A 13,370-nucleotide genomic window follows, 5' to 3' on the forward strand; every position below is an offset into this window, starting at 1 on the left:
TACAAATAATGAGTTTCTGATATAAAGGGACATGTTTTGCATCTACTGGACAAACATGGAGCACTTCTTAAACCTTGAGGTACTTCGGCATAAAGTCTGTTTTTAGCTGCTATCTGTGCTAAGGTGGAATTTTTTATGTTTCGTAAAAATCGTTTAGAGTACCCACGCTCTTTCAGTTTTGAGAAAACAATCGTACAGGCTTGGTTGAAATCAGAAGATCTTGTACAAATTCGATGAAATCGTAAAACTTGTGACTTAATTATACCAGAAAAGGTATGTTTTGGGTGAAAGGAGCTCTTGTGCAAGAGTTGATGAGTATCAGTTTCTTTGAAATACACTTTAATATCCAGTTTATTTGTTTCTGCTATGGAATCTCCCTTAAAGACTGTGGTATCGAGAAAGTCTATGCTTTTGTCACTCACGTTTGCGGTTAGTTTGATAGAATGATGGTGGTTGTTGAGAATTTCAAAGAATTCCCAAAACTGTTCGATAGAATAAGTCCAAACCATAAAAATGTCATCCAAAAAGCGTCCGTAAAAAAGTGGGTCAAATGGACAGAGGGGCAACACCTCACTTTCCCACTCTGCCATGAAAAGGTTTGCGTACGAAGGGGCGAATCGTTTGCCCATTGCTGTCCCTGAAGTTTGTTAATATGTTTTACCATTAAATGTGAAATCGTTTCGACTAAGACAAATCTCTAAAAGCTGTAGAATTGCATCGTCGGGTCTGTTTGGATCTGGGTTTCTATTAAAAGCTTTACGAACTGCCGTTAAACCAGTAGTGTTATCGATATTGGTATACATAGAAGAAACGTCGATAGAAATTAAAATAGCATTAGAGGGAACTCGAAGATTTTTTATTTTATTGACAAAATCGGTTGTGTCTTTAAGGTAGGCGCGATGTTGGCATGCTAGAGGTAGTAAGAAATGATCAATGTATTCTGACACTGCATATGACTCACTACCACAGTCAGATATAATCGGGCGGCCTTTAGGGATTTTATTCGAGATAAACCACTCCTTGGTTGGATTCTTATGGATTTTAGGCAAAGTGTACAAATGTCTCTCGCGACAATCAGGTTTGGCAGACAGATAGTCGTATTGTTTCTGTTTGAGATAACTAGTTTTGACTAAATCGGCAAGAATATTATTAATCATGTTAGCAGTTTCCTTGAAAATTGGTTTCGGTAAAATAGCATAATGTTTAGGATTATTCAGTTGATTCTCTGCTTCTGAAACGTAATCCTCCCTATTCAGAATGACACAACATGAACCTTTGTCACTCTTTTTAATAACAATGCTATCGTCTTTCTTAAGTAAGTTTAACGCTTCACGTTCCACTCGTGTGAGATTAGGCTTTTCGTGTGTTATGGAAAGGTTCACTGTTTGGCTATTCATACTCGCAAATGCTTTCAATATTTCAGGATGGATGGCGGCCTGAGGGGGTGTCCACGTGGATTTAGGAATAAACATTGTTCTAGCACCACGTGGGGGGTGGTTTCGAAAAAGATATGTGCAGCTAAGATTTCGTTGAAATCGTTCAATGGATGGTCGGAGATAATTCAAGTTAGCTATCTGAATGCTGAAGGGGTGTGAGAATTTTCCGGCTCAAGATAACTACAGTTTGGCCTAGCGGTGGCCTCTCAGTATTTTTATCCCCAGTAATTAGTTTAAAGACTTACTCGATGCTTGAAGCTGGTGTATCCAAAACAAATAGATGCTGTTTGCTGTTTCTGGAGACCAATGAAGATTATCAACTGGTTCGAATTCTTCTTCGTAGGGTGGTAAGATTGTTGCGCTGTTGATACTGGACTCCATCATCATGTTGTTGAGAGTGCTGAGGTTCTGTTGTGCTTTCTTCGAGATTTTATTTGAAATGGGTATACATGTGAAGAGGATCTTGGAGTTTGGGAAGGTTTCGTTGGCTGTGGCGATTAATTTCTGGGCTTGGTTAAAGGAGGTCTTTGGTAGCTGATCACGGTTGTTGAGGCCTACATGAAGAATAATGGTAGTAGGTTTGGGATCATGGTCGTATGATTCCAGGATTGACTGTATGTGATGGATTTGGGCACCGGGGTAAGAATGTATTTCGGTGTCAGGTTAGATGATCCAATTATTAAGGTAGATTTCTTTAGAGCAGGTAGTTTCCATAATGATTTGTCCTTGGTTTGGTGATAATACGGTTTGGTAGCGGATATAATGGTCGTCGACGGTGTGATTGGTACTGGTTTGGTAGTTGTTAGAATTGTAGCATTGGGAACGGACTGGGATCTGGTTCGAGGAGGGGAAGGTCTGGATACACGTCTCGACTTGGATGGAGACTGAGGGGTGGTTTGCTGGTCCAAAAACGCACAGGAAGAAAGGTTGGTGGATCCTGGATCACGTGGTGAAGATTCAGTTGATGTGGAAGGGGAAGACGAGTCTGAAAGTGAAAAGAGAAGGGGTGTGCCCTCTCTACGAGAGCGTTTACCTATGTCTGCTGGATTAGGAGTAGGTGAACTTCGGGCTCGTTTAGTTGGTAGAGATATGGTTACTCTGGTTTTTGTTTCGTTGATTGTTTGGTAGAATTTGGAGATTACAGCTTGAGTGAGACGTTTCCCATAGGAGCGACGGGCCCAGGACAGGGCATGAGAAACGATGCGGTCGACGGCAGGTGATGATAAAGACTTGGTACGAATGGTGGTCAGCTTCTCTGTGGTTTGGTAATGGTCGATCAGGACCTGCGTAACCTTAGAGAGCCATGTCCGAGTGAGGTATCTAATATTCGCGTCAACAGCTGATGTTTTCATTGCTGGACGGACGCCACTTCATCAAAGGGGGGGATAGTGTAGTAGTGTTGTATATTATTGTGTAGTTATATTGTTTCATATTGTCTTTTTGTATTTGCCTAGTTGCTATGTTGGTGTTTGTTATGTTGGCAGTTTCATTTTGTCGTCTGCTAAGTGTAGTTTTGTAAATAGCACTCATCATGAGTTAAGTTAATTAGTCTTCTTTCCTATAGGTGGCAGTTTTTCACTAGTTTCCTAGTTACTTTGTTTTTGTTTTTCATAAGGAAAGCATTAAGTTTCAAGTGTTGAATATTTATAGTTTCACAGAGGATAATTATATTGAAATACTACTTTGAATTAAAACTCCTTAGAATTAGGGTAAGCATTGTATCTAATTGTAAATAGGTTAAATTGTAAATATTATTCTTATCCGTTTTTAAAACTGCAGCATATTTATTTCCCTTACATAAAACTATCGTTTGGGTTATTTCCTAGTGTCTCAAATAGTTATTATATTTATATATTTCAGAGTTTATAATATATACATTATATTTATAATATACGTAAGTATTTGCTATTATTTAATAAACTATTTTATATCAAGTTTTCCTGTCACTGGTTTTTCCCCCGTTACACCTGAATAGAAAACAAAGTGTTTTTTGTATATTTTTAAGTTCCCAATCAAGTATACTGCTATTAAGGGTTAACAGTTAAAGAACTATACAGTTCTCAATAATTTCAATCTATAAAGAACATTGGTCCGACGTAAACGGATAAAATCATCAAAAACTTTTTTAAGTTTGAAAGTGAAAGTAGAATTTCTGTGAAGCGGAAAATTCGAGAAAATGGATGGCTTAAAGAGAAAGAAAAGATTTGCAAGAAAGTCATTAACAGATGTGCTTAAAATGGCTGAAGCTGAAATGCAGCATGAAATAAACTATAACATAGTGAAGTTTTTCAAAACAACTTTGGAAAATAAACTGGCTGAATTAAATGAATTACAGAGTCAAGTGTGTGAACTGGTGGAAAGTGAAAAAGATATGGATGAAGATTGTAAACAGCATTCTGAGTATGAAATGAAAACTGTTCAATTTCTGTCAACAATGTCTGAATATATAGAAAAGTCTACCCCTCCCACTGAAGTAAGAAATATTTTACCACACCAAAATGAATCCTCAACAAATGGAAATAGTAAACATTCTTCAACAAATTTGCCTCAAGTTAAGTTACCAAAAATTGATTTGCCAACTTTTGATGGAAATGTGTTACAATGGCAACCATATTACCAATCTATTGAGGTTTATGTTATCAAAAACCAATCCTTGGCAGATGTCCAAAAGTTAGAATATTTAATGAGGTCATTAAAGGGAAAGCAGCTGAAACTGTTTGAGGTTTTTCTATTGTACAAGAAAATCTGATGCCTGTTTTGGACACTTTAATCGAAAGATTTGGAAATAAAAGGCATATTTTTGAAACACACATGAAAGCTTTAATTCACCTTAATCCATTAACATCTGAAGATCCAGCACATATGAGAAAGTTTTATGACAAGTTACAGGTCATGTGAGGTCAATCAACTCTATGGGTGATAGATTTAAGACTGATATTTTAGAACCTGTGGTGGTACCTCTTATAGTTGACAAATTACCAAAGAATACTGTAGAAAAGTGGGAGATTGAGATGAAGGACGACAAGAGTGATTGGTTATCAATGAAGAATTTATCAGAATTCCTTGAAAATCTCATTTAAGCTAAAGAGTTGTCACATAATGCAACCCCAAGTAGAGATTCAAAGACTGAGTCCACTCAACAATCATCATACAAATCATCTAAGTCAAATTACTCAATTAATTCAAGATCAACTACTTCTTCTATGGCAGCATCAATCAAGGAACAGAAGTGCCCTGGTTGTAATAAATCTGGTCATAGAATAAGATCATGCATTGAATTTCTGCAGAAAACCATAAAGAATCATGTCAAAGAAGCCTTATCCAAAGAACTTTGCTTTTTATGCTTTTTGAAAGGTCATTTTTCTAAAGACTGTGAGGGTGCATTATGCCAGTACTGTGATTTAAGCCATCATTTCTTTTTACATGCAGAAAGCTCTCCCAGGCACGGTGAAAGCTCATCTAAATTTAAGCCAATCAATTCTGGAGTCGCTTCTACTCATTTTAAGATTAAAAAAAAAAAAGAAGTTATTTTACAGAAAGTTCCTGCTATTTTAACTGGTACAAATTTATTAACCAAGAAAGTTAACTGTTTTTTTAAACAATAGGTCTCAAAGTTCATTCATTTGCCAAAATGTCACAGATGAGCTTGGGTTAAATGGTTAAAGTGTTTCAGGATTTGAAGGGAAATATCAGACAATATCAGAGAAAAAAAATAACATTTTCCCTTTCACCTGTTTATAATCCAACTGTACAATTAAAGATGGATGCGTTAACCACTAACGTTATATGTCAACCTATTGTTGGTGTAAATATTAGGCCACAAGAGTTTAGCTATCTTCAAGATATAAACTTTGCTGAAAAATCTCCACGACCAGAATGTGAAGTTGACATTTTAATTGGCATGGATTATTATTTCCTGTTCGCAACACCAGATGTGGTTAAAGGTGAACCATCAGAACCTGTTGCTGTCCGCAAAAAATTGGGATGGATTTTATGTGGTCCGTCATATGATCAACATAACAATACTCCTTCGATTTCTATGAACATTCAAGTTTCTGCTGAAAATAAACTAAACGATTCGCTTCAAAAGTTCTGGAATTTGGAATCTATTGGCATTAAGGCTGAAGAAAAGGTGAATATTAATGATAATGAAGTTTTACAGAATTTTAAGGATTCATTAACGTTTGAAGATGGAAGATATTCAGCTTCCATTCCTTGGAAGAAAGGCCTGGTTGTTGAAAATAATTATGACATAGCCGAAAGGAAATTGATTTATTTGGAAAAGAGTTTAAGAAAACAGAATAGCGAGAAAGCTGATATATACAATGAACCTAAAAATAAATATGTTGAAAATGGGTTTGCTGAGAAGGTGATGCCTGAAGACAATTCGTAAATAAACCTATATTTTATCTCCCTCACCAAGCTGTTTTTAGAGAAGATAAAGCATCTACTAATGTGCGAATTGTATTTGATGGTTCATCGAAAGATAAAAATGGTGTATCTTTAAATAGCATCATTGAATCAGGACCACCACTTCAACAAGATCTATAGGTATTTTGACAAGATTTAGGAAGCGTCTTATAGCATTGGTAGCAGACATTCCGAAAATATTTCTACAAATCAAACTTAAAGATTAAGATAAAGATGCCCATAGATACATATGGAGAAATCTAGAAACAGGCGGTCAAATCAAAGTATTCAGAATGACAAGACTTACATTTGGTATAGTAGCTAGTCCCTTTTTAGCTATTGGTACAATTCAAGAGCATGCAAGACGTTATCAACATCTATTTCCACAAGCTGCATTGGAAATATTAAAATATACATATGTTGATGACATCGCCACTGATGCTGAAGATGTGGATCAAGCTATTCATCTTCAGAAAAACTGCAAGCATCTTATGGAAAAAGGCAGTTTTAACCTAACCTAACTCAGTAGAAATATTAACAGACATACCAAAAGGAAGATAGAGCTCCTGTTTGTCATGTTGATCTGGAAGTTGAAGATCAAGATTCAACTGAACCGAAAATGTCTAAAATTCTTGGACTTAGATGGGATCCAGATAAAGATTCATTTAATTTTAAAGTACAATTCAATGAAGCTGAATATGAATTGCCACAGATCGGTTTTGTCCAAAGCATCACGAATATTTGATCCACTTGGGTTAATAAGTCCATTTACTATCAGGTCTAAGATACTTTTTCAATTATTATGGTCAAAAGGTATATCATGGGATGATAAGATTCCTGATGATCTACATACTAAATGGATAGAGTAGTTTAAGGAGTTAAATGTTTTACAACAACTTGAAATACCAAGATGCTTATTCGAATTACCAGATTCTAAACTTAAGTCTATTGAAATACATGGGTTTGGAGATGCATCTGAATTGGCTTACTCAACGCCAGTTTATGTTCGAAGTGTTGGTAAAGATGATGAAGTCACATGCTGCTAAGTTATGTATAAAACTTGGGTTGCTCCTGTTAAGAAGATTACGCTTCCTAGATTAGAGTTAATGGCTGCTGTAATAACTGCAAGGCTTTGTCAATATATCTGTTTGGTGCTTTGTTGTGAAGTTAGCAGAGTAATATGCTGGACAGATAATTCATCAACTTTACATTGGATCAAAGGATCAGCTACTCAATGGAAACCATTCGTTGCAAACAGAGTTCAGGAGATCCAATGTCTATTTAATCCGAGTACTTTTCGTTACTGTCCAGGAAAAGACAATCCCAGAGATCTGCCATCAAGGGGTATATCAGCATCATAGCTTCTGGATAATGAATTGTGGTGGAATGGGTCATCATGGTTATGAAGATAATTGGCCAGCTGGATTAAAAATTCCAAGATTGATAAAGTGGATGAATCAATTATCATTGAGAAAAGAGTTCAAGCTCATACTGTCTCTTTAATTCAACACGTTGAAGAGTTAATTGACTATGAAAGATTTAGTAAATATCAAAAACTTATTGATACAGTAGCATGGGTAAAGAGATTAACCTTTAATTCTAGATCAAAGAAAGAAGACAGACATTTTGGAGTTTTAATTGCATCTGAAATTGAATCTGCTGAAAATCTTCTGATATTGAAGATTCAAGAATCCAATTTTGGAGAAGAAATACAAGTTCTTAAGACCAAGCACAACGTGGTTTCAAGTCGCTTAGCTAATCTAAATCCATATATTGATTCTGATTCAGGACTACTTAGATTAGGAGGACGTATCCATAAATCAGCTTCACCTGAAGAAGAGAAGCATCCGCTAATACTCCCGTCATTAAATTATATTGTTAAACTGCTTGTACAACAGGTACACAAACAACAATTACATTCTGGTATTGAACACACCTTGTCAATACTTCGTCAAATATACTGGATTTGTAAAGGAAGATCTGTTGTTAAACAAGTCATCAATAGCTGTCAAATTTGTCGTCATTATTATACCAAACCATTTACACAAATAATGTCACCTTTACCTGAAGATAGAATTCAGCAATCTGTTCCATTCACTAGTGTTGGATTGGATTTTGCAGGACCAGTTCATCTCAAAGGCTTTGATAAAGTTTATATATGCCTGTTCACGTGCGCTGTAACCCGTGCAGTACACCTTGAGTTAGTTACGGATATGACTGTTGAGAAGTTCCTATTAACCTTAACCCTTAATCCTACTTTCTAAATAAAGTGTCTGCTCCACCCTAGGCCTGTACATTTGGGAGAATCAAACCCTCCCGTCCCCGAAATCTAAAAATAGTCGTTTTGTGAACTCTAGCGGATGAGTATAACCGGTAGTCTACTATCAATTTTAGTAGCTCATTTTAGGAGACATTGAGGATTGGTCAGGCTTTCATTCGACATATTGGAAAGCTTTCAACGAGATTTCTGGAAAAAGTTGTAGAAGGTTGAATTTCGTGTTTTAACATGGGAAGAAATGGCAAATGAATTAATGGAGTGAGTCCAAACAGATGGCAAATGAATTACCGATCTTAGTCCATAAGGGCATTTTTGTGGCTATGATAAACTTTGTTATTTCCCATTATATTTCCGTCAAAATAGTCGCGTTATCAGTTGGTAAAATTTACTTTCAAGTATGTCTATGAAAAACAAAACAAAGTTTCAATTTCCAGACTTTCATTGTCATGTATTTGATAAGATGAACGACTACTATGACCGAGACTATTTATTACGTAAGGTCAACGTAACATAATAACAATAGGGTAAAGCGGTGGCATTGGTCATACAGGGATACATCATAATATAAGATTCCCCCGTTTTGTGAAATAAAAAGAAAAAGAATGTAATGAAACATGTTGAAAATTATCTAAAGAAAAATTAAGTGTGATTCCTATCACGTGTTAAATGTTCACGAGTCTATAATGTTCAAAACAAGAGAAAATTTTGGATTTTGCGCAGTGTATAACCTTTAAGAGCATAAACGTTGATGTGCCTTAACAGGGCGGCATGAACGGGTGGTAACTTGGGGTTTGGTAATAGGTTTGGCTGAATTGTCCTGTTTAAATGTTACACTCTTTTTTGGTTTTCGGGGAAGGGAGGGTTTGATTCTCCCAAATGTACAGGCCTAGGGTGGAGCAGACACTTTATTTAGAAATCAGGATTAAGGGTCTTGATATTGGGTTTTCTTCTGTTCTTATTCTGATCTGAAATTAGAATGGTTCAGTCAACTGTGATGTTTTTACGGGTTGCACTGTAGTGGTATTTGGTACTTCACGGATGTGGCTCCTGTTGCGACGGACGTGTTGATATGTGTTGGTTTGAAGCATATAGCTTCGGGGTTCCGGACATTTGGAAATGACTGTTGCTGGTGTCCATTTCCGTTTAGTCTTGTCCATTATGGTTACGCTTTGTTGGTTGTACAATGGTGGAAGCTCCCTTCCCTTTCGACCGTGGTATGACTTTTGCAGAAATTGTCTTGAACGAATGCTTATGCGAACTGCTTCGTCGGAAGGAGAATAACATTGGATTTTAGAACTTTGCGTTGGAACAGGAGTTCAGATGGACTAGGGATCTTGTTGTCATTTGGTGTCGTTCGCCATCGTAGAAGAGCAAGTTGTATATCTTCTTTGGCAGCAAGAGCTTTCTTGATCATACTTTTGCCTGTAGCAATCTGGCGCTCAATAAAACCATTCATTCGAACAAACATAATGTGGTGAGGATGTTATATGCTCAATATGCCATGATTTTATGAAGTCTTGGTAGGTGTTTCCCGAGAAATGTGGACCGTTGTCGGATCTGATGATGTCAGGAATACCCATAATACTACAGTAGTTACGGGTAATGTTGGCTACAACTTCAGAAGGTGCTGGTGTTCAATGATTGGAAACTTGGTGTAGTAATCACATATGATGAGATATTGTCTAGTTGGATAAATCAGTACCGATGATACTCCAAGGCCTGGACGGTATTTCAGACTGGAGAAATGGTTCTGGTTGTTGTTGCTTTTGACGGGTTTAACATAAAGTGCACGCTTTGCACATCTTCTCAATGTCATCGCTGAACCTCGGCCAGAATACGTCTTGTCTCGCTCGCAGTTGCGTTTTTTGATATTCCCAAGTGACTAGTATGAAGGTTCTGCAGAATACTGTCTTGCTGAGAAGGTGGTATGTACACTCTTGTACCCTTTAGGATTATGCCATTCTCAATGCTGAGTTCGTCACGGTAAGACCAATAGGCTCATAGATCTGTTGGAAGATCCCTTTGAGTTTCGGGCCATCCATTATGGATTACTTCCTTTAAATGTGTAAACACTGAGTCTGATAGTGTTGCTGTCAGGATGTCATTGGTTTTACTAGTAGAAAACTGTACCAACTCTACTTGTACACCAAGGGCACATCTGCATTGTTGTTTGGATTAGGTAGTCTGCTGAGAGCATCAACCAGTCCAATCTCGTGACCAGCTACGTATTTCACTGTGTAATCATTCCCTTGTATCTTAAGCATCGTGGCTTGTAGGCGAGGAGGTGCAGAGCCGATCGGTTTGTTGCAGATGGCTTCTAAGGGTTTGTGGTCTGATATTACAGTGAATGGACGGTTGAACAGGTAAGTATGGAATCGTTTGATTACAAAAGTGACAGCTAACATCTCACGTCCTATGTTGGCGTAGTTTTTCTGTGTTAAAGAAAGAGCTTTTTGGATTAGGTAGTCTGCTGAGAGCATCAACCAGTCCAATTTTGGAAGTCAGAAATGGGAGTGCTGGCAAGTATTTGCTCTATAATACGTTCCTTTTTTTCATCTGGGTCAAATTCACACTGGGCCGTTTTTTCTTTACATCTTCTGAAGAAATCATCCAGGTTTTCGTCCTTATTCTGGTAGAAAAAATGTAATTCTGCCCTGGCTGCACGAAAGTTAGGCTTTGTAATTTTTAGACGATTCTTAAATTTCTCGAAAATAGATTCCGGTATTTTCCGTTGGTGAGGTCAAACGTGTTATAGAGCGCCCTTCGACGTTGCTCGAAAATGTCCAATTTTCACTCTTCTGACGATCAACTATTGTTCTTTATAGTCGATCTGTGTTCTAGGAATGTTCGCACACTTGTCTAAAGAACGTTGTAATCCTTGTCAACCTGCTACAATTTGTGAATGTTTCATCACACTCTAGCCACCATGTGATAAGATGAACGACCGAGACTATTTATTACGTAAGGTCAACGTAACATATAGGGTAAAGCGGTGGCATTGGTCATACTGGGATACATCATAATATAACATTGTATAGGATAAAATTCTAGATGAGGTGTTTTATCTGAATAATAATTATAAATGAGCCACAATCTCTTATTTGTCGATATGTTGAAACATTGGCCACAAACAAGCAAATCCGGTTTCTGCCTGTTATTAGAGTAAATCAATCGCCAAGTATGAAAGATTCTCGTTTGGAGGGACAATAACATGATATTGAGGCATTTTTCTCCAACTTCAATTTCAACTAACAATGTTAGCCATACCACAAAATAAGGTTTGGTTTTGTATAAACAATAATAGAATCGGGGAACAGGCTTTCGCCTAAAGCACCCTCTCACTGAAATACAATGAAGTATTTATATATGTACAATGTAGAAAAGAAATAAGGCGTCTTTCCATATTGCCCCTTCCCATTTTGCCCCCTTTCCGATTCCTTCTTAAATCACTTCGATCCTTCATTTGTTTAAAATACAACCACTCAAATAAAGTATGTTGTTTTTTTTTTCAAATTCCGGTTGGCGTTTCTGTATTCAACTTACTCTTTTTATAGTATAATTTACCTATGTTATTCAAACCAATTGTGAATATTCGGTTCCATGGCTTAGATACATGTTCATACAAGGAGATGATTCAATTAAGTGATATGTTTCAGAAACTTTTTCAATGCTTAAAGTGGCGAGTTGCTAAGGGGCAAAAGGGGATTGAGAGGCGATACTGGATTGGGGCAAAATGGGAGGAGTCGAAAAGGGAAAGGGCGAAATTTGAATATATAAAAATTGAAACATAAAGAATTCACCAATTATCTTCAAAATCTGAAATATGTACATGTACTGTTTCCAACAGGAACATTAATATCAACTGAAGTTATAATAAATATTCTTTTACAAAAAAAACCCTAAGAATTGAATAGAAGAGTGCCAGGTTTTCTAATGCGCAATATTAAATCAAAGGAATAAAGGTCATAACAGTAATTCGTGCCAAATCGGTACTTTAATGTAAGAAAAACTCCACTGGCTGAGTTTTTAAATTGAAATCAGGTGAATTATGACATGTAGAATATTTACACCTTATCAAGTTCTATAATGATGTTTAATTAGTATAGGTATACCAAATATATTGTTAAAGTATTGTGGATTGCAGGCAAGCTATACCAGCTTGACTAACATGCTTCCGATTCCCAAATGGCATGAGGTGACCCCATTCAATTACACCGATTTAACTGTTGAGAAGTGAATAACTGCTCAAATAGAGTCTTTAACTACTACTGTTTCGCACATTCTTAGAATTACTCTCAACACTTAGTGCTACTGCCTTTTGTTGAATAGTAACTTATTACCTTTCCACCACCCTAATTTCTAAACTCTTCAGCCTAGTTGTCACCATCGATGTTTACTTCCATAATTTTCACCAAATTAACTGGTAAGAACATCGATGCTGCATTATATACTACAACAGACAAACCGACTCGAAATCACAAAGATAAATGCTTTTACGAGGGAAGACACAGAAATAGGCAATAGAAAATCCAGATTGTTGTTAAACAATAGATTGAGGTAACACCAATCAGGATATTTATAGATATAAAAAAGATAAATATGTACAGTCTTTAAAAATTAGACCGTAACTTGAACGGAATACCAAGTAAACAAACATCACGTGATATTGTTTACACTGCCTAATTCTCAACACCCTGGCACGTGAGTACAGAAAATGACGTATTTCTTGGCACGGTGCCACTTTAGTTCTTGAGAAAGAAACTTTGATAGACCTTCGTATTCTGATTCTACAAATAACTGAACTGAATCTATTGGGAAATCCAGAAATTGAGATAGGATAATGCGTTGAAAACGGGTTTCGTAAAGTGATATTGAACTCCAGAGAAGTTGAGGAATTGGCAGTGTAAGGCAGTAAAATTGGCAGCACAACACAAGTCGAAATCATATGATATATTAACAACGAAAAGGCAAGTATGTAATGTTATGTATTAACGAGATTATTTATAGATATTTTCTTCGTTTCAAAGCAATGATTTCCTGTACAATTTATTATACTTAGTATTTTTACATAGCGACTGAACTATCATAGGGACTGGTTGAATAAAGTCCACGGGACCCAATCCCCAGATAAAAAAAAGACAAAACTAAATTAAAAACGTACTTAAGTATTAAGTCAAGGCCTGCAGAGAATTATCAGATTCACATGTTTGATTACCTCACAAACAGGCTACAATTATAATCAAACT

General features: G+C 36.6%; 2 protein-coding genes across 2 annotated transcripts; one reads left to right on the top strand and one right to left on the bottom strand.

The window, feature by feature from the left end:
- Window positions 1-1,990: 1,990 nt before the first annotated feature.
- Window positions 1,991-2,788, bottom strand: LOTGIDRAFT_164122 (hypothetical protein; the record flags this gene model as incomplete). Its single annotated transcript, XM_009060608.1, has 1 exon — window positions 1,991-2,788. The coding sequence occupies one exon, from the start codon at window positions 2,786-2,788 to the stop codon at window positions 1,991-1,993; it is 798 nt and encodes a 265-aa protein (XP_009058856.1).
- Window positions 2,789-3,987: 1,199 nt separating this feature from the next.
- Window positions 3,988-4,158, top strand: LOTGIDRAFT_100155 (hypothetical protein; the record flags this gene model as incomplete). The annotated part of the gene is made up of 1 exon (XM_009060609.1): window positions 3,988-4,158. A coding segment is annotated over one exon (171 nt), but the record flags the coding sequence as incomplete, so codon positions are not given.
- Between the last annotated feature and the right edge of the window lie 9,212 nt (window positions 4,159-13,370).

The sequence above is a fragment of the Lottia gigantea genome, assembly GCF_000327385.1.
Source record: "Lottia gigantea unplaced genomic scaffold LOTGIsca_43, whole genome shotgun sequence".
NCBI lineage: Eukaryota > Metazoa > Mollusca > Gastropoda > Lottiidae > Lottia > Lottia gigantea.